General features: G+C 41.4%; 1 protein-coding gene across 4 annotated transcripts; it reads left to right on the forward strand.

Moving 5' to 3' along the window:
• Positions 1-977: 977 nt before the first annotated feature.
• On the forward strand, positions 978-14,559 carry LOC115017609 (heterogeneous nuclear ribonucleoprotein L-like). 4 transcript variants are annotated; one of them, XM_029446232.1, is made up of 16 exons: positions 978-1,129; positions 2,519-2,634; positions 2,863-3,100; positions 3,779-3,864; positions 4,853-4,949; positions 5,281-5,353; positions 8,843-8,875; positions 9,240-9,248; positions 9,998-10,069; positions 10,372-10,619; positions 11,842-11,963; positions 12,077-12,278; positions 12,566-12,623; positions 12,796-12,906; positions 13,800-13,829; positions 13,958-14,559. In XM_029446232.1, the coding sequence occupies exons 1-16, from the start codon at positions 1,052-1,054 to the stop codon at positions 14,014-14,016; spliced, it is 1,632 nt and encodes a 543-aa protein (XP_029302092.1). In that variant the 5' UTR covers positions 978-1,051; the 3' UTR covers positions 14,017-14,559. The 4 variants fall into 4 exon arrangements, with proteins under 4 accessions (XP_029302092.1, XP_029302094.1, XP_029302093.1 ...); XM_029446234.1 differs by lacking the exon at positions 13,800-13,829; XM_029446233.1 differs by lacking the exon at positions 9,240-9,248.
• Positions 14,560-20,972: the final 6,413 nt, after the last annotated feature.

The following is a 20,972-nucleotide window of genomic DNA, read 5'->3' on the forward strand; positions in this document are numbered from 1 at the left end:
TGTCTCTCTGTCTCTCCTCGTCTCTGTCTCTCTCTGTCTCTCTCTGTCTCTGTCTCTCTCTCTGTCTCTCTCTTTCTCTCTCTTTCTTTCTCTCTTTCTCTCTCTCTCTCTCTTTCTCTCTCTTTCTCTCTCTTTTTCCCTCTCTTCTTTCTCCCTGTGTCTCTCTCTCTCTCTTTCTCCCTGTCTCTCTCTCTCTCTTTCTCCCTGTCTCTCTCTCTCTTTCTCCCTGTCTCTCTCTCTCTCTCTTTCTCCCTGTGTCTCTCTCTCTCTCTCTCTCTCTTTCTCCCTGTCTCTCTCTCTTTCTCCCTGTCTCTCTCTCTCTCTCTCTCTCTCTTTCTCCCCGTGTCTCTCTCTCCTCTCTCCTTTCTCCCTGTCTCTCTCTCTCTCTCTCTCTTTCTCCCTGTCCTCAAGATCATCTAAAAAAAAAAAGCGAAACTCCTGATAGAGGAGAGAGAAAGAGATCTCGAGGAGATAGGAGAAGATATCTCCTGTCTGTCTCGAGGGAGAGGAGAAGGGATGATAGATGGGGAACAGGAGAGAGAGAAGAGAGAGGAGAAATCTTTTCTCCTGAGGAAAAGATGAGAGAGGAGAGAGAGAGAGATGGAGAAGAAGAAAAGGACGGAGAAGAGAGGATATTTTATATTTCTCTATATATATATATTTTATATAAGTAGATTAGATTTTTATTCTATCTAATTTATATATATCATTATATTCTATATATCACTTTATATATTATATATATATATATATTTATATAAATTTATAAATGTATACGGCCAAAGATGCTCTATAACTAACTTTGTAAAACGTCTCTGATATTGTTTCAGATGCTCCCGTATACAATGTGGGATAACTACTTGAGCCTGTTGACACTTCCTGTTTTCCTATTGGGTATTAGTCAAGTCACATCTAGATCGACAGCTGCCAGAGCCTATCATAACCCGCGGTGCTCCTGTAATGGGCGTGGATACACGAGCCTCGATTTTCTTGACTTTTCCGTCCATTTCAGTTCGTCGTCACTACCACCATCCTTTTTAACCGGGACAACATGGCTACTGCAGCGAGCCGTTACTACAGCGAAGACGGCAGGGCAACGAAACGACAGAAAACCGACGGAATGGCCACGGTGAGTTGTGTTGTGTGTGTGAGCTGCAGTGGAATATTAGTTCAAGTTGCATAACGAACACGTACGACTCTGTTACAGTGTTCGTGGTTCAATTTGATTCATTCAAATGCGCGTTTGGAAAGAAATGTGTCACGACGCCTCTCGGGTAAATTTAAATCTCTTAGTGAAGGGTTGTCGTGCATACACGTTTAAAAATACAAAATCTGTTTTGTCATATATATTTCAAGTGTGAGGCACACAAGGAAACATCATGAAACCCAACCTGTGCTGTCTGAATAGGATCATTGGAGGGCGGTTTCACCCGAGCGGGCCTTGCACGGCTTTGTTCTAGTACCGGTAATGGTTAGCAATGTGCTAACTGCGAGCTAGCTACACATTGTAATCAAACTAGGCAGCATCGGTGCAGACACAAGTGTTCTTGAACATGCGGGTTTATTCAAAGTATGATTACACGTGCATCTTGAGTATCCAAACAATATGTCTTTACAGTTGAGGAAAAGCGTATTCAATTAAACATTAAAACAACACACGCCAATTAAGTTAACTGCCCCTTCCCCCAACTGCAACCTAAGCTTAATTAGCATGTTTTAAGACAAATACAGAACAAATTATAAGAAAATTGTATCTATTGTTCGTTTCTGGGATCAGTTACTTGTGCAAAGGATGTGTTGCATCCACTCAGTGGTGGAAGAAGAATTTAGATACATTTTAGAGACGGAATCGGAGTTTGGGGCTTCCGGTGGATCCGCAATGCATGCTGGGGTGGCAAACCTAGAAAAGTGCCGCCATATTGGATTTCTTCTCTACGTATTTACATTGTATTTAGTTTATGCGAGTATCAACATCAAAATGTACTTAAAGTCAAATGACTCATTCTGCCGAAAATATATACATATCAGTGTATATTATTATATATGATGTTTTGAATTAATATTATTGCTGCAATATATCTGTATGTTGCATTTTACTGATGATGATGTTTAGTGTCATTTTAACTCCGCTCAGTTTATCAGAAACATTCTAATTCACCAAAGTTGTAATGAATGGACCGGACAGATAGGTAAAAAGATTAATTTAGTCTGAAAAGTAACTAAAGTTGTTGCCACTGAGATACAGTGGAGTAGAAGTATGAAGTGCATACAATGGAAATACTCAAGTAAAGAACAAGTATGCTACCTCAAGCGTGTAGATAACTTGAGTAAATGTACTTGATTACATTCCGTCACTGCTTCACTGTCATTTTTGTGACTATAACTAATAACAAAAATAATAAATTATAGAGGTTAAGCATTGCAACAGAGGAGGTTCCCACACGTGTTTACACTAGATAAGACAAGAGAATTTCCCCACTCAACACGTGTGCTAATTTTCTGCCGTTCTTCGCCATAGGGATACGAAGATCCACACAAGACCCTTCCGTCTGTGGTGGTGCACGTCCGGGGGCTGGTCGATGGTGTTACAGAGGCTGACCTTGTTGAGGCCTTGCAAGAATTTGGAGCAATCAGGTAGAGCCAGAGAAGAGGCATAATTTGTTTGTTTTAACACAATGTCAGTTTCATGGTTCGCTGTTATCATGTGAAGGCAGCTTAAGTTAGTAAGCAACATGTAAAAATGTTGTTACACGATATAGACATTTCAAGTTAAAGTTTGACCATTTGATTTCACAGCATTGGGCTTTTCATCTAACCCCCCCCCCTTTTTTTTAATAATCTTTTTATTGCTTTTGTTTTTAGCTATGTGGTGGTGATGCCTAAGAAGCGCCAGGCACTGGTCGAGTACGAAGACATGAACGGATCATCCACGGCCGTAACCTATGCTGCAGACAACCAAGTTTACATCGCCGGCCACCCGGCCTTTATCAACTACTCCACCAGCCAGAAGATCTCCAGGCCGGGAGACTCTGATGACTCGAGAAGTGTTAACAATGTTCTTCTGCTCACCATCATGAACCCCATCTACCCCATCACCACGGTAACGGCAAAGACTTGGGCTACTGTTTGTCTCTATACTAGAATTGTAGCGCTTCATCTCATTTTGTGACAATAGGTTTTTTTTAATTCACGAAGAACAGCTGTTCCCTCCACGGGAATCTGGCTTGGGTCTTGCAGTTGTAGCATTTATTCAATGGCAAATAAACTGTACACACATTGTACCGCTACGGCCGCCGGGCTTGCAATACATGGGCGGAAACCATGACAGAGGAACATTATGCCAGGCAGATGCACAGCTAAACTAATTGATGCAGGGGAGACTTGGTGGGTTAATGGCTGCATGTGTCAACGACAATGCAGGCAACATCGTGCCCACTAACTCTCCTTGACGTGTGAACTGGGGACTGAGATGCCTGTTATGCATATACACTGCAGCTACCAATGAATGATGACTGGGATTTAATCCGTTTGTGCATCGGTTATCTTTGCAGCTGAGTGGCTTTTAAGGCACGTTGACCACAGCAGCACCCCTGCCCTTATCTTGACATTAACCAGGGTTCCAATGGTCAGAAGAAAATTCAAATTAGCACGCGTTTGCTAATTCCCAGCAAACTAAATGTCAACACCTTCTTTATAGCTCTGTTACAGTGCATGTTAAACCAAGATCAGATTTGTGTGTAGTATGTATGTAGTTTATTAACATGGTACATTTTCACAGGATGTCCTCTACACCATCTGCAACAACTGTGGGCCTGTCCAGAGAATCGTCATCTTCAGGAAGAACGGCGTCCAGGCGATGGTTGAATATCCTTTTACCGTGGTGCATTCTGCCGGAGAGCTGATGTTTTGCCACAACATTACAAAAATAACATGGACTGCTGGATTTCCTGCAAGTTTTAACATGAATGAACAGAAAAGTGGTTTGTGTAGTTTTACAACAGAAACTTGTTGAGTGTGTTATGTCGGGTGAAACGACAAACCCGTTCTTAAATATGTAGGCGTATTTCAATAAGGCAAATGATAAAACCCTGTCCGTCAAAGGTATTGTCGATCACCAATGGACTTATGCATGTGTATATATGTCTTCCTCAGTTAAGATTACCCAATGCAGTGGTCAAAACTTCGTCGTATTGCTATAGAATTCAAGAGGAACGGTGTGTGCTGGGAAATTGGGCGATCGTTTCTATTTTCACATCGTCCAAATCTTGTGATGGCTGAGCTTAGAAATAATCATGTTCTGCATAAATAAACATTAAAGTAGTTAACATTTTATTTAAAATAGTTTAAAAAGAAATCTAATATCAATTTCTCTCTATTCAAACAAAATCTCCCTTTTTGTTTTTAAAAGTCTGTGCTTGTCTTATCTCTTATCACAACCCATAACTTTAACTACTCTTGAGTAGTCATGGTGAACGGAGATGCGGGTGTCTAAACGAGATTGGTTTGTAATTTTTAAGGATCTAAAATTAACTTGTGCTGCTTGACAGGACTCAGTGGGCAGACATGCCGCTCTCCCTGAAACCTCTCTAATTGCACAGCAGGGTGCAGATTCTAGAGATGAATTTTTATTACATTTTAATTCTGAAAGTAAGTTAAAGTTGACTTCGTATCGGTGTAGAAAAACAAACACTCGCCGGTTATCCCTTCCTTCAATCGCGGATGTATATGATCCAAAGGGCACGTACCTAGTGTGCAGGTATTATTATTTTGTGGTTTCTGGTAATCTGCATTATCATTCCCATCAGAAAGATGAACTTGTACCTCCCTGTCTTGTCCTTAACTCCGTCATTACATTTGACTCTGTGCAAAGTGCCCAGCGGGCCAAGGCCTCACTCAACGGAGCAGATATCTACTCTGGCTGCTGCACGCTGAAGATCGAGTATGCGAAGGTACGGCTGCAAAACACAACATGAACACCTGCGCAATGTAATGCAGACCTGTTTCCACTCTTTCTCATGACAACTACATAACACAAGTTTTACAACAATGTAATAATTGCAGCTTATAATTTCCAAACACAGTATTTTCATGTAAAATATTTTCTCTATAGACCATAAAATGGGCCCGTCTGAAAGGGTTTGTGTAGTGTAGAACTTCAGCCGTTTTTAATCTGCACTGGATGTAGCCTGACATCTTGTGTGCATTACTATCTGAATGTATGAATAGCTGTAGTTTGTGTATTTTCATGCATGTATTCATATAAAATATGTGTTTCCTCAGCCCACTCGTCTGAATGTGTTCAAGAATGACCAAGACACCTGGGACTACACAAACCCCAACCTGGGAGGCCCAGGTAAAACCTCAAACACCCAAACATATTCCCAAGTATTTGCTGAGCGCCACATGCTTTGTAGCGTTCTTGCTGCCACTGAGGGAGTTTCAGCAGCACCCTTCATTCATAATGCTGCTTCATGGATTTAAATTGTGTTCAATTTACGTGTAGTTTTGGAAACCACTGATGTGGCATTATGACTGAAGTGTTGCTTTGGGTCTTATTCTAACTTCTCAATACACACTATGGTCAGGGTTCATGCAGTGAAAAGTTGGGGGAAATCAGGGGCACTTTATATTATATATTTATGTTGTAGAACTCATAACAATCCAGCCACAAAAAGCTTCTGTGAAAAATTAGTGGGCATCGATCCTTTTAGTATGAGATCAGAAATGTGAAACAAATACCCACAGGTCCAGCTAAATGTATTTATGTGTGGCAGGAATGGCAGGAACACACGTGTAGAAAGAACATCAACTGTATTTTTCAAGATTTACAATTAGACACAGGGAGTGTTTGCGTGAGTTCTGTAAACGCTCTTCTCTATATTTGTAGTATGTAGTTGTTCTGGTTCACTACATTTACTGGGTATTTGAAACTAATAAAACTCAGTTGCCACAGCTGTGTTTTGTGAGACTGTGTCCAGTTTCAGCACGTGAGCTGTAATTATTTCTGCCTAATAATAATAAAACGTTTCCTTCATATTTGGTTGACATTGACTTAGTAGCACCTAGGAAGTTCACTGCTGGTAATAATGCATTGCTAGTGTTTCTCCTAGGTTGACTTCCTACCTAACCAGACATAACAAAAGCACTCGGCATCAGACGTCACTAAATGTATTCAAAGTTTGAAAAGAGCCAGTGGGATGATTTAAATTTAAAAAAAAACTTGTGTGTTAATTGAACTGGTTGGTTGTCTTGGGGTGTGAACGGAGGTGACTGATGATAAACTTCAGTCCCAATTTTAAAGCTTTTTTAAGTATCAAATATGTTGGTTTTTTTATCAGTTGTAGTAGAAGGAAGATGTCAAATATTCCTCGATCGAATCAGGATTTGTGATACTTGATTACATTGTTATTAGTAGTGTCAGGTGTTCTGTAGTTAACATGAGATGAGAACAATCCTTTGACAGAACTGCTGTTGTCTGACTGGCTGCCAAGTTATGCTGTATTTTTATTACCTCATAAAGACACTTCCCTGTTTTGGCCAGCATTTGTTGATCCTGCCTTCCTTACCACACCTCTAAATGTTTCATTAACTTAAAGTTAAAAAAGAAAGCACCATTACCGTTTTTTTCACAGTTCAGGCAACATGTATTTCAACTCTGACTTTAATGGCATTCACCGGAAACAAGTTTCCTTGCCACCAAGACTGATCCTGGTCTTTTCCACTGTCATCTAACTTCAACCATAAATTTTCCCATTTAGTTGTTTTTAACTTGACCAACAGCATACTGAAGTCTAGCACGTATGGTCAGAGTCCCACACAGAAAGACAAAATGGGTTTGATATAAAACAAAGTGGTCCTGACAAAAGACCAGTCGAACTCAGGCTGACGTTCTGTTTTTGAAGTGCGATTTGTCTGCGAAGTGAGAACAGAGGCAAGGACCAGCATCAGTAAACAGGCTATCTGCGACATCATGTAACTCTTATCTCCTCCTGATAAATCGGTGATCTCAACAAGTCCAAAAAACACGCACAGGAGGGAGAGGCAGATACATGCTGACAACATCACCACTCTGCAACCACCACCTCAAGTATCCACTTCTTCAGTGAGGACACAACCACTATCATACAGGGGGCCAAATGTCCCCTGAGATACAAGGGGATAAACTCCAAGACACCACCCATTCAACATGCCGATGTAGGACTGATTTACCACTCATTCCTCATCTCCGCATTCCAGCACAAGAACCACGAAGACAACGCACACTTCTAGAGGGTGGGGAGTTTTGGGTACTGAGCTACACTTGGTCCCTTCTGCCTTTCTTACCCATTTTGAGACACAGGCGAATGACACATTGAAGCAGGCCAAAGCTTGCATCTACAACACCCCCACTTCCACTGTCTACACCAAACGGAGACTGATACCAGAGAAGACACAGACATCTCAGTACAACAGCTGATGCATACTGATACTAAGCAGTCGACCAAGATCAAATTTGTAAAAGCCTCGGCCCTTCCTGTACTGTTTTGGGCTGCGTTGCTCTTCATGCTTGTTGCTACGAAAACAAAACATTCAAGCAGCACACTCGCTGATGCCGTACCAACTGATCCAATAGATGACTCACACCCCCACTGAAGTCAACACAAGACAACTGATGAAGACACTGCTGACAACACAATCAAGCACACTCAGGCCCACTTTTGGTTTTATGTGTTTCCTCCCACATGGAATTCAGCTTTTCTCTCTCGCTCTTTCTACTCATCTCTTCATCTTTTCCTCCTTCTGATTTTCTTACTACATGCATCCCTGTTAAGCTATCCCTTTTTTTTTTTTGAGTGCAGTTTTTTTTCTTGATTATTTTAAAGTCTCTCGACCCTGTGTAACGCCTTCCATGTGATGCAGGTTTGGCAATTTGCGGCTAAGAGGAGCCAGCTTCCCAACTGAAATGTGCTCTATGGCAGCCTCAAGGCCTACCAGTGGGCGCTAAGTGGACTATTCCAAAAAGGAACAAAAAGGATGGAAACGGCCAACCAACCCACCAATGGGCGTTTCAACTTGATAAAACCAGGAACCGATCCTGAGGTCGAGAGTTGTTTCCCCAAAAGAGGAAATGGATAAGAGTATTGGATGAAATGAATTGAGTGGAGAGTGGTGGAACTACTGCAGCAAATATCTTCCTCCCCACTGTTTGTAAGCATGCAGTAAGTAAATCGAGACCCTCCTCAGGGAACATCACTGCACAGCACCACATGACCCCAAAGCCCAGCACCCAACATCGCCACACAAGGCTGACATGACTCCATTTTTTCCCCTCATACAGGCTTAATCTTTCTCTTTCTGGGAAAAGGGTGTTGGTTGAGATTCTGTCGGAGCCCGCGTTTCTAATGTTACTCAAACCCACTGTATGTCTGTTCACTATGTCTTGTCCCAAGAATCTCATCTTTACGTGCTTCCTTGGACTTTCTTTTGGAATTAACTTGTGTGTTTAATCTGGAGACCGGGTGTGAGCCTAATATTAATTGTGCTTGACCCATGACCAACACTGTTAATTACAAAGCAAGGAGAGCTTTTCACCCACCAGCCACAGTGACTGCTGGTGTACAACATTTACAAGCTGCATTTTATTTTAGTTGCCAAATTTCGGAAGACCCCTGTTCTGCATTTCAGAAACAATTTGTTTTATCCTGAAATCCTTCCCAAATGAAAACATACAGCTTTGTCATGAGTGGTTTTACTGCACTGTCAACATTTAACTGGGGTGATTTCACATTTGCCTGGAATTTTTTTACCTTTTGGATGAACCCAGCTTCCATTCTGATGGTGTGATTATTGTGTACCCGTACAGATGGTGACGCAGATGGCAATGGGAGCAATTCAGGTGTGTGAGCGTACAAACTTTATTCCTTAAATTTTAGACATTTGTGATACTTATCCAGATTGACTTTTGTTTGATATCCTTAAATTATTATTATTATTATTATTATTATTATTTACATTAGTTAATTTAGCTGACGCTTTTGTCCAAAGCGACTTACAAAAAGTGTAAACAATCATGATGATACAACTCAAAACAAGAATCTTGCAAGTACATTAGCTTCAAATAGGTGAAATAATTTAAGTGCAACATACAGAATATAATACAAATTCAACTATTGGCTACAAATAAGCCAAACCAATGTAAGTGCAACATACAAAGAACAGTTTTTTTTTCTTTTCTTTTTTCTTCATTGGCCGAGGTGCAGTCGAAACAGGTGAGTTCAGTCTGCGACGAAAGATGTGAAGACTGTCTGCTGTTCTGACATCGATGTACCTCCATGTTTGCAATTTCCCCCTGTTCCACTTTATATGCTTAAAATGTACTATTTAATAACTGTTTTAAGGTCATTTCCATAGAACTTATATCAGCCTTGCCATCTCTTACTGCCCCCCCTCACATTTCCCTCAACTCGTTTTAATAGAGACCCAGGTCAATCACTAAGATCATTTCAGCTGCTTTGGTTTGACTGTCGTAGCCTGTCAGGAGGATAATGTGGGGGTTATATATGTACGTATGTGTATATGTACTGGTGGCAAGATGAGTCAATGACTCAATCTTGAAATTTATGAAAGTAAGAGAATTTTAGTTACCTAAAATAAATATTATTTATCTACTTCATGGTGTGCGAAGGCAGCTATTGCCGTGAATGTTTTCTTGATACCATATCTTAGGGTTTCTCTCAATTGTCTAGACATTTTATGAAGGCATAATTCATAGTCTCATAACTTTACACACAAATCCAAAAACATGCTCACAAAAGGCACAACTCGATAATCTCCAGCAAATTTTAACTGCAAAATGATATTTTGTTTAAATTACACGCCATCGTATGAATAGACATTTTCAGTATTGCAATACTCTAATGAGATTAGATTGGGAAACTAAGTACTCAGGCATCCCATTGTAATGTAGAGATTGGAGGTCACATTTTATTTTTCTCATCTTGTGTTTCTGTTCTCGTAGATGACGTAAATGCCAACCCCAACAAGCGGCAGAGACAGCCGGCTTTGCTGGGCGACCACCCTCCAGAGTACGGTAAGGCTCTCGAGATACATGCGTATCAAAAACTCTGAGTTTCTCTTCTATACTCTGAAAGTTTTAAAATGACTACCACCGTTCATTACCTGAAATACGTTCTGCGTAGACGGGTGCATTTTTAATATCAGATTTATAAATGCATCAACGCCGTTAAGTGATGCTGTGATGACATATTCATGTTGGGAACAAATCTTTTTCTCCAAGTAGCAAAGATTTCTAGTAAGATAGTTCTCTTGAGTTGACCGCACCTTCTTTGGTTTGTAGTTTATTTTCTGTTCTCATTTGCTTGCCTCATGCAGGAGGTGGCTACCATGGTTACGACGAGAGCTACGGGTCCCCACCCTACGAGGGTCGTCGCATGGGTCCACCAATGAGAGGGCGTGGAGGGAGAAACTTCGGGCCAGGCTACGGACCTCCTCCCCCTCCTCCTGGCGAGTATGGTGGCCACGCTGAGTCTCCGGTTGTCATGTTGTACGGATTGGAGCCTGTGAAGATGAACGCCGACCGTGTCTTCAACATCTTTTGTCTCTATGGCAATGTAGAGCGGGTCAGTATTTGACAGATGTGTCTATTTTAGCGTGCCAATTTTACTGCAGCCTTTTAATCTGAGAAACGAGCTATATACAGACGGCCCGCCTACAATTACTTGATGCAAAACACACCCCCATCAATTTGCTATGTACAGAAAGATGGAAGTGTACATTGTGGAGAAGAATCTAATATTTGTTTTAATTCCAGGTCGTTGCACCAGGAGATGTAAGGAAATAACACTTTGTAATTCCTTACTAGGTTTTTATTTTTATGTCAAATCCCTCATTTAAATCTCATCTATTTTTTGCTGTGAGCAACAGTTGTCATGTGTCTTTAAATAGCTGCTCTTAAAATATTCATTCATTAATATTTATTTCTCACTTAATCTCAGGCATTTAAAAAAACAGGCTGTTATCAGTACGGCAAGGATTGTTAATGTTTTACATTTAGACTAAACAAGTGATTATCAGCTGAAACGCTTTGCTGCGTAACTTTAACATTGTATTTGAGTAACCATCCATGACCACACACACTTTCCCCAAGCCATCAAATCCAAATGAATCTTTAATATCTCTTAACCCTTGTGTGTTAAAGTTGCTGTAATTTGTTCTGGGATATGTCTATGATTAGCTAAATAAAATGTGGATGCATTGCGTCAAACACAATACAGAACGATGGGCAGCTCAGTCAAAAATAGTACTCGATAGTCACCGTGAACTATTCGAGCATTCTTTGGTGGTAATTTGTAATGTGTTACTTCCAGGCGCTAGGGCATTTGAGCGGAGTGGAGCGGTGATGATTTCCCTCCTCACTCACAGATCTATTCTTTCCCTCCGCTCAATTAGCTCAGTGCTCAACTCGAGTCGCCCACAGACACGTTTAGACACGTCTTAACTTCCTGATTTTAAAAATGTATATCATGATAAAATCATGACTCATCCCTAAATGGCTCAATCTGATGGAAAGTAGTAAAACCTACTATTTTGAAGCCAGGGCTCTAGATTGAAACCCTAATGGATGCATGATTTTATACTTTAATCCAGAACAATCAAAATGTGTGATTTCTATGGGGTGTGAGTGTCTTATTATAGGAGCGGAGGTTGAACTTCCTAAATTTGGGGCGGGGGACTCTCAACCTTGCCAAGATGTATAAAATGTTCGAAACATTAAAAAGCCAAGCATGTTCTTAATAAGGTACGAGCGCACAGACTAATCCTCTCTTCTGTCACCGTCTACAGGTGAAGTTCATGAAGAGTAAGCCTGGGGCTGCCATGGTGGAAATGGGAGACTGCTATGCAGTGGACCGTGCAATCACTCACCTCAACAACAACTTCCTCTTTGGACAGAGACTGAATGTGTGGTGAGTTCATCCCGTCCAGTTCCAAACCAGCATCAGAAATGTCAATGCTCCGGCCTCTCCTGGTGTCCGTTGTACTTTAAAAATGCTATTTTAAAATCCCTCCCTCCCTGCAGTGTGTCCAAGCAGCAAGCCATCGTACCTGGTCAGTGCTATGAGCTGGAGGATGGCTCGAGCAGTTTCAAGGACTTCCACGGCTCCAGGAACAACCGGTTCACCTCGCCGGAACAGGCGGCCAAAAACCGCATCCAACACCCGAGCAACGTGTTGCACTTCTTTAACGCCCAGCCAGACGTCACGCCAGAGATTTTCACTCAGGTCTGTAGAAACAATGTTTGCATGTTTTTGGAGGAGTGAAGGATGTGCATGGCTTGTCCCAGGAGAAGTTGAACTAATTTCACTTTACATTGACACACCATCACCTGCATTTTCTTGCTTTTTAAACGGGTAATATTTCCGATTGCATTTTGTTGAACTGGAATATGTGTATGGCCAATGAAAGTATTTAAATAAATAAAAACTGTTGCAAGCTTTCATTGTCAGAATAAAAGCATTTAAATGGCTGTTATACATGTAATTCCCTAATAAACGTTGTGCTCTTACAGATTTGTGAGGAGATTGGTGTGAAGAACCCCGTCAACGTCAAAATGTTCACAGGAAAGAGTAAGCTGCTTGCATTCTGTTTTTAACTCCATGTACATAAAGACGGGTCTGGAAGCCCTCCAATTGAAATAAAAAAACATAAACAAATTAGCAGCCAAAGTTCGAGGGACTTTGCGCTGCACGTAGAAATGTTCCTGTATCTGTGATGTAATGTTGACCCTCTAACCACCAGGTGGTGCAGCTCCCAGTGACCGCAGTGCTTCAGGGCTGCTGGAGTGGGAGTCCATCAATGATGCCATGGAGGCCCTGGCCATGATGAACCACTACCAGATGAAAAACGCAGGTATGGGAAAGACCCTGAAATGTTAAAACAAGATTTTACTATTGAACAGTATTGAAAAGCAAGGTTAAACTTTTGTTTTGCTGGGGCCTGCATCTGCACCCCATCTGCCAATGCAGTGGCCTAACGCCTGTGTTGGAAGAAGTAGTCAGATCTTGTACATAAAGGTGTAATGTGTAGTGCCAAACCATCATTTATTTGTTGGTTATATTTTTTGTTGGTAATCTCAATCTACAAAGTAACTTAAATGAATAAAGTGTAGTTGGAGATATCAGCCTTCTCCAATATAATGTCCAAAAATATACATTTGAAAAACAGTAATGTCTCTTTCCTGAATTCATGACTGTTACTAAAGATAATCCTCAGACCTTGCTTCGTTTAGGAACTACTTTGTTATTACTGAACTACACTCGCCAAACGTATCACAGAGCAGAAGGACGCGTGCGTCTAATAATGGACGAGAGGCTCTCTCACCTTAGCTAGCAACAGCTCAGCATTAATGTTCACATCTCGCTCTGTCACAAACCTCTCGTCCATGAGTAGATGCACGCTTCCTTCTGCACGGGGATATCCTGTACACACGTCATCTATTGCACGTCTGTCTGTCCTGGGGGAGGGATCCCTCCTCAGTTGCTCTCCCTGAGGTTTCTTCCATTTTCCCCCCTTTAATTTATGGGGTTTCTTTTAGGAAGTTTTTCCTTGTGCGATGCGAGGGTCTAAGGACAGAGGGTGTTGTATTCTGTACAGTCTGTAAAGCACACTGAGACTAATGTGTAATTTGTGATATTGGGTTATATAAATAAATTTGATTTGATACGATTGGTGGATGTAGTTTGGTAGAAAGAAAATAGTTCCTACATGAAACCGCTCACAACAGTATTTGTTTTTACTTGCAGTTATGACAGTTGTCTCAACCCGAAAAACAGGTTTGTACTGGGATGTAAACACGATTGATTAATCAGTTGAATTAAGTTTCCCAGAGGAAGACTGATTCATCTCACGGGTCATGTTTCTTGCCATCTAATTTTTGGTCTTTTTCTTTCTCTCTTTCCAGCTGGTCCTTACCCTTACACCCTCAAACTGTGCTTCTCCACTGTGCAGCACGCCAACTGAGCGTCATGTAGCCAGTAAAGCGAAGATTGGTCCACCATTCCCGTGTTCACATGTACTTAGACCATGACTGCTTACAACTCGCATAGAGATATTTGATTTTCAAAAACACTTTAAATACTGTGAAATATATTTTCACAATGTAATTGATCCCTAAAGTGTAAACTCATATTTGGTATATTAAGCAGATCTAACGAATGCTAACAGGCATTTAAAAGTTGATATTTATGCCCCAGATGTGGTTGATAGAGTATCAGTACGTGTGTCTTCACTATTAAGTTGTCCTTTTTACTTTTTGTATTATGCTTATACAGTAACCTGACATTTGAGAAAGCGTATTTGAAATAATTGGTTTTATGCTCAGGAGGTTCAGTGGCAGTGGATAACATGGTTTTGTAAAAGAGTTGTCTTTTGGAACTTTTATTATTCACTTTTTCCTTTTTGTTATTTTAATTGCTACCTATTCAGTTCTGTGTCTGATATGCAGGTAATTGTTTTGTTCTAAGAAAATAAAAAAAACAATTAAATGTTGAGTTTATTCTGCCATCCTTCTCAAAGTGTTGTTCCTTTGTTCTGTCGAATGTTTCTGAACATTTTAAACTGATTCTCAGCACTGAATGTAAAACAAGCTTAACTGTTTAGTTATTTGGAGCAGAGCATCAAGACGTGGTAAGTCTCAAAGCCACTTGTACTCTTTTTATACCGTGTAGTTTGTTCATAGTGACAAAATATAGAATACTCAAACCAGCTGTTGACAGACTCTTACCTCCCAAAATGTGACTCATGAAGGAGCTGCTCACACTGGACTGGGTGTGAGGTGTGAGGAGGTTACAGGTGGTAGTATGTCGGTGCAGGAGGTCAGTAAGGTAGGAGGGGTTGAAGGTCTGGTGACCTCTAGAGTGGGAATGAGTGAGCAGATGGGAAGCCGGGTTTTGGATGAATTGTAGTTTGAGGGTTTTGATAGATGTGCCGTTTCATGACAGCTCCTTATTTGTCAATATTTAAAGAACTTATTGTTCCTTATACTGAATTTAGTTGCTAATCTTTCAAATTTATGTCATTTATGGGTATTGGTAAGGTTTGAAATGAGAAGAGGAATTGTGGAAGAATCATTTATATGCTTTCTACTCCGTAATGATTTTGGTACTGCTTTCAATCCATTGAGCTATTGTCTCAATTAAGTTCCAAAACTTGGTAATTTTCTATATACAGGGTTTATATGTCTCCAGTAAGTATCAATATCAAATATTACATTTTCTATAAACCCCATTTGAATTCAAATGTTATGTGCTTTCTAAATTGGGTGCTTGCTGTTTCTTACCATTAAGTTTGATAAATATTGAACTGGGGATGTTAAATAAATGATCACAGCTGCATATACTGTCAATGTATCTTTTATATTAACACATTAAAATAAGTCCTTATTTTGGGAAGTGAAGCCGCATTGATCATATATCTGGCACAATGTCCTTTAATCTATTCATTGCTATTACTGAAGTTGTTATTTTGATTTAGCATTCTGTAGCATCTTTAACTTCCTTCATGAATCACTGTTATACACTGTCGACAAACATTTTATCTTGCAAAAGTGAGTTGTTTAGCATCCATACTTCTTTCTCGTTCCTTAAATTAATATGAATATTTATAGTCACTGTGGCACGATCTGAAAAAACCCTTATTCATATCATGCATGTTTCAACTAACTGCGTCTTTTTTGAAAAAAAAAAATAGTTACTCTGTTATAAATTGAGAATCCACCTAAATAATATGTATATGCTTTTTTGATTAGGTTTAGCATACACTGCCTTTAAATATTAGACTTGCTGACTGTGGATAACTTTAAACATTTTAATATTACTAATAACTAGCAGCTGTCTCATTTTAAAAAATAATTCATTTTGTGTTTTGGTGTTAGTGTTGCTGAATGGTACTATATAAATAAAATAAAAGTGAATTCATACTACGACATGTCTCTACTAATCCAAGATCTGAGATTGCTCCTCTTGAATTCGATGATGCTTTCTACTTTATTATTCAAGGAGTCCAATCTGGGATTTACTGTAAAATTCAGGTCTCCTCACATTACAGTAATTCCTTTGGATTTTGTCATTAACAGTTCAATTATTTCTGATATGGTGGGTAGTATATTTAAAAAAAAGAAACTGATTGACTATTTTCCCAATTACTAAAATAATCCTCTTTATCAACAATATAAAAGCTGTGTGGTTGTATAATAATAGCTACTCCCCTCTTTGTGTATCCATATGAACTGTAATAAATTAGTCCCTTAGTCATTTTACCTAAATTGTCATGCTCCTTTTTCTTCAATGGGTTTCTTGGAAGAAAAGCAGGTCTCTTTAAAATGTCTTCACTAAGGGGGAATATTCTTCTTGATTTGGTCCATTTATGTTTAGTGAAACAACTTTATCCTCTGTTTAGAGATAAGCTGGACCTCATTTTCAGTGGTCTTGAGTAGTGAGTACATGCTGTGTATTGGGGTAGGAATAAAGAGTAAGAAGGTAAAGAAAACACCTGCATACCTTCATTTGTACCACCTTGACATCAGGTGGTGTTCATCAGTGACCATTGTTCCAAATGGGTCATTAGGGCGTACTCCATCAGCTGTATGTGTTTGCTTGATTATCAAGCTCATTTGTGTTGGTTTGGATCTTAAATAAAATGCGTTCCTTCTCTGCCACCTTGACACCAAAGTAAATAACCCGTGGTCTTCATCTTTGCAGGAAGATCAACAAAGACAATCAAAATAGTGTTTATTTCTCTAACTGATCATGGCCACGAGCATTTCTACTTTTGGCAAATAATCTAAGAACAAACATTTATTCAAATGATAGATAAAGATGTGTGGAGCTTGTGACCAGCCATTTGAAAGTTTATTTTTAAAAGGGCATATAAATCTCAAGCAAAGTCAAAGTGTAGCATATATCACATGTCATATAATCATAAAAACTGGCATGAACAATATTTTAAAGTCATAGTATGTAATAAAATAAATAGTTTTCAAAATTGATAGTACATCATGAAACATTCAAAAATATATAGTGTATATGCCATAAAAATGTCATGCAAAAAGTAATATTACAGTATGTTATAAATGTCATAGAAAATGCCATTGTATAATATGCCATGAAAATATCAGCGTATAGTATGTCATAAAATAAATATTTTAAAAAGTCATTATATAGTATGCCATAAAGTCATACACTCTTTAGTGAACTGCATTAGATTTAGCTAGGTGTACTTAATAAATTGATTGTATATACGCTGTATATTTCTCCATGTTCTCAGAAAGAAAACATCATTGAAATAACTGGAATGTATTTGTACACATATACAATGTTTCTCTGGCTGTTAAACCACATTAAAGAAAATTGTGCCTTCAGGATTTTCACTCTTGGGGAATAAGCAGAAATATAGCAATGAAACCTGACAACAGATTCAATCTATCCATCAATGTGAGGATCCATCCATCCATCGTCTACCGCTTATCTGGGGTCGAGTCGCAGGGGCAGCAGCTCCAGTAAGGAACCCCAAACTTCCCTTCTCCAGGCCACATCCGCCAGCTCCGACTGGGGGATCCCGAGGCGTTCCCATGCCAGTGAGGAGATATAATCTCTCCACCGAGTCCTGGGTCTTCCCCGGGGTCTGGAACACCTCCCTAGGGAGGCGCTCAGGTGGCATCCTTACTAGATGCCCGAACCACCTCCTTTCAATGCAAAGGAGCAGCGGCTCTACTCCGTCTCTCACGGATGGCTGAGCTTCTCACCCTATCTCTAAGGGAGACGCCAGCCACCCATCTGAGAAAACCCATTTTGGCCGCTTGTACCCGCAATCTCTTTCTTTCGGTCATGACCCAGCCTTCATGACCATAGATGAGGGTAGGAACGAAGATCGACCGCTAGATCGAGAGCTTTGCCTTCTGGCTCAGCTCTCTTTTCGTCACAACGGTGCGGTAAAGCAAATGCAATACCGCCCCCGCTGCTCCGATTCTCCGGCCAATCTCTCGCTCCATCGTCCCCTCACTCACGAACAAGACCCCGAGCTACTCCTTCACTTGGGGTAAGGGCTCATTCTGCCGTGGCAGAGGCAAAGCAGCGGGTGTGGGAGAAGTTCGGAGAAGCTATGGAGAAGGACTTTCGGTCAGCACCAAGGTGCTTCTGGTAAACCGTCCGGCACCTCGGAAGTGGGAAGCAGGGAACCATCCAAGCTGTGCACAGCTGCTGACTTCAACTGAGAAGGTTATTGGGCGGTGGCAGGAGCATTTTGAGGAACTCCTGAATCCGACTAACACACCCTCTATGGTAGAGGCAGACCTGGAAGCTGATGGGGGACCATCGTCAATTTCCCTGTTGGAGGTCACTGAGGTAGTCAAACAACTCCACAGTAGCAAAGCCGCAGGGGTTGATGAGATCCGTCCAGAAATGCTGAAGGCTTTGGGTGTTGAGGGGCTGTCTTGGTTGACACGCCTCGACAACATTGCGTGGAAGTCTGGGACAGTGCCTAGGGGGTGGCAGACCGGGGTGTGTGCCAACTACAGGGGTATCACACTTCTCAGCCTTCCTGGTAAAGTCTACTCCGAGGTGCTGGAAAGGAGGGTTTGGCCGATAGTCTAACCTCTGATTGAAGAGGAACAATGCGGATTCCGTCCTGGTCGTGCAACAACAAACACACTCTTCACTCTCGCAAGGATCCTGGAGGGGGCCTGGGAGTACGCCCATCCAGTCTACATGTGTTTTGTGGATTTGGAAAAGCGTATGACCCCCGGGTGATACTGTGGGAGGTGCTGCGGGAGTATGGGGTGAGGGGGTCACTCCTGAGGGCCATCCAATCCCTCTACGCCCAAAGAGAGAGTTGTGTCCGGATACTTGGCAGTAAGTCGGACTCGTTCCCAGTGAATGTTGGCCTCCGCCAGGGCTGCGCTTTATCACCAATCCTATTTGTGATTTTCATGGACAGGATATCGAGGCGTAGTCAGTTAAGTTAAAGCCTTTTATTGTCATTATACAAAAGTACAACGAGATTCAGAGTGCAACTCTGTCTTAGTGTGCAAAAAAGACATACATAACATTAAAAACACGGCAGTAGGACAGACAACATAAGCAATCATACGGGGGGAATAAATAGTTAAAAATATTGATATAAAAAGTTTATACTTTTTAAAAGTGCAATCAGAGTGTGAATGTGTGTGACGATGGTTATGGTTATTGCATTAGGTGTGGAGGTTAAGCAGCCTGACGGCCCAGGGGTAGAAACTGTTTTTTAGTCTGTTTGTCCGTGATTTGAAGCTCCTGTATCTTCTCCCAGAAGGCAGGAGAGAGAACAGTCTGTGACCTGGGTGAGCGCTGTGTGGAGGAGAGGGGTTGTAGTTCGGTGGCCTGAGGATCTCATCGCTGCTCTTTGCAGATGATGTGGTCCTGATGGCGTCATCGGTCTGTGACCTTCTGCAATGTGAGGATTATAGAATTAATTGATGTTTTAAAAGTCTTCTTTTAAAGGGAAGTGAACACATCACGTTTAACAACCTAATCTCTCTCACCAGATTTATTTAACAGTTACATGTAAATTACATATTGACTAGTGATGTGTCCTTCCGTGTTGAGGCTTCGAAGCGTGTGTCGAGTAATCTAGGAAGATTTTTGTGAAGCGCGTATCGATGCTTGTGTTGATGACGTATGTGATGACATTCGAAGCCTCGCGAACCTGCCGTACCATGTGACTGATTCAGGAACTGGTTCGTGGGTTTGGCGTGCGATTTAAAAATATAAGGGGGAGCAAACCGCAATTGATCCCCCTCACAATTTGTGGACTTGTGACTTTATTGCGCGTTTGTCTGCAATCTATTCAAGCTTCTTTTTTTTGCAATGGAACCAGCAAGAAAGAGGAGATTTTCCCCTGTCTGGGAACATTTTGAGCTGATCTCACCTAATAAGGTATGCACATAGTAATAATAACGTAATATACTGTAAATAAATGTTTTAAAAAGCACCTGGTCCAATTGGCTGTGGCACTGTGGGCTGACTCAGAGCCGACCCCTAGTACCTTCAGAGGTCCAATGCAGAGCGTAAGACCCGCTGGTACATCGGTCCTTTTTTTCCACCGCCCAAAGAACTTCACAGAGGACTTGGCACAAGCTTTGCACCAGCAACCCGACCAAAGTTCTGGAAAATCTCCAAGGCCCGAATCAGGCAAGCGTCACTGTCCAGCATTAGTGTAGTATCATCTGCATACTGAGACAGCTTAACCCGTAGGCCCCCGCTACCAGGTACCAGGAAACCCTTCACACCTGGGTCAGCCCGAATGGCTGCCACCAGGGGCTCCATGTAAAGGATGTAGAGCAGTGGTGAGAGCGGACACCCCTGTCTTACCCCTGAGTGCAACCTGAAAACATCCCCTAGGTGACCATTAACTGAGACCATGCTCCCCACATCTGTGTACAATACCCGTAACCATCTTATAAAACCCTAGCCAAAACCTAACCTGTCCAGTACCCTAAACATAAAACCCCAGTGTACCCTGTCGAACGCCTTCGCCTGGTCGATGCCAACCACCATGAATGGCAATTGCCTGTCTTCTGCCCAAGCGACCGCGTCTCGAATGAGCTGCAGATTCCATCTCACCGAACGCCCTGCCAATCTGCATGTCTGGACCATGTGTGGGAGTGCTGCGCCCAGACGATCCGCTAGAACCTTTGCCAGAAGTTTGTAATCCACACAGAGCATGGTCAATGGCCGCCAGTTCTCCAAGTTCGTATGATCCCCCTTCTTAAACAGAAGGGAGATAACTCCAGTGGCCAAATACCCTCCCATAGCACCTATGCAGAGCATTGCTGACAATACCTCCAACACTACCGGCCCGAGTATATCCCAAAGCTTGAGATAAAACTCCACCGGCAGTCCGTCGATACCGGGTACCTTCCGCCTGAGGGCACCCTCAAGCTCCTT

This window comes from Cottoperca gobio, chromosome 13 (genome assembly GCF_900634415.1).
Source record: "Cottoperca gobio chromosome 13, fCotGob3.1, whole genome shotgun sequence".
NCBI lineage: Eukaryota > Metazoa > Chordata > Actinopteri > Perciformes > Bovichtidae > Cottoperca > Cottoperca gobio.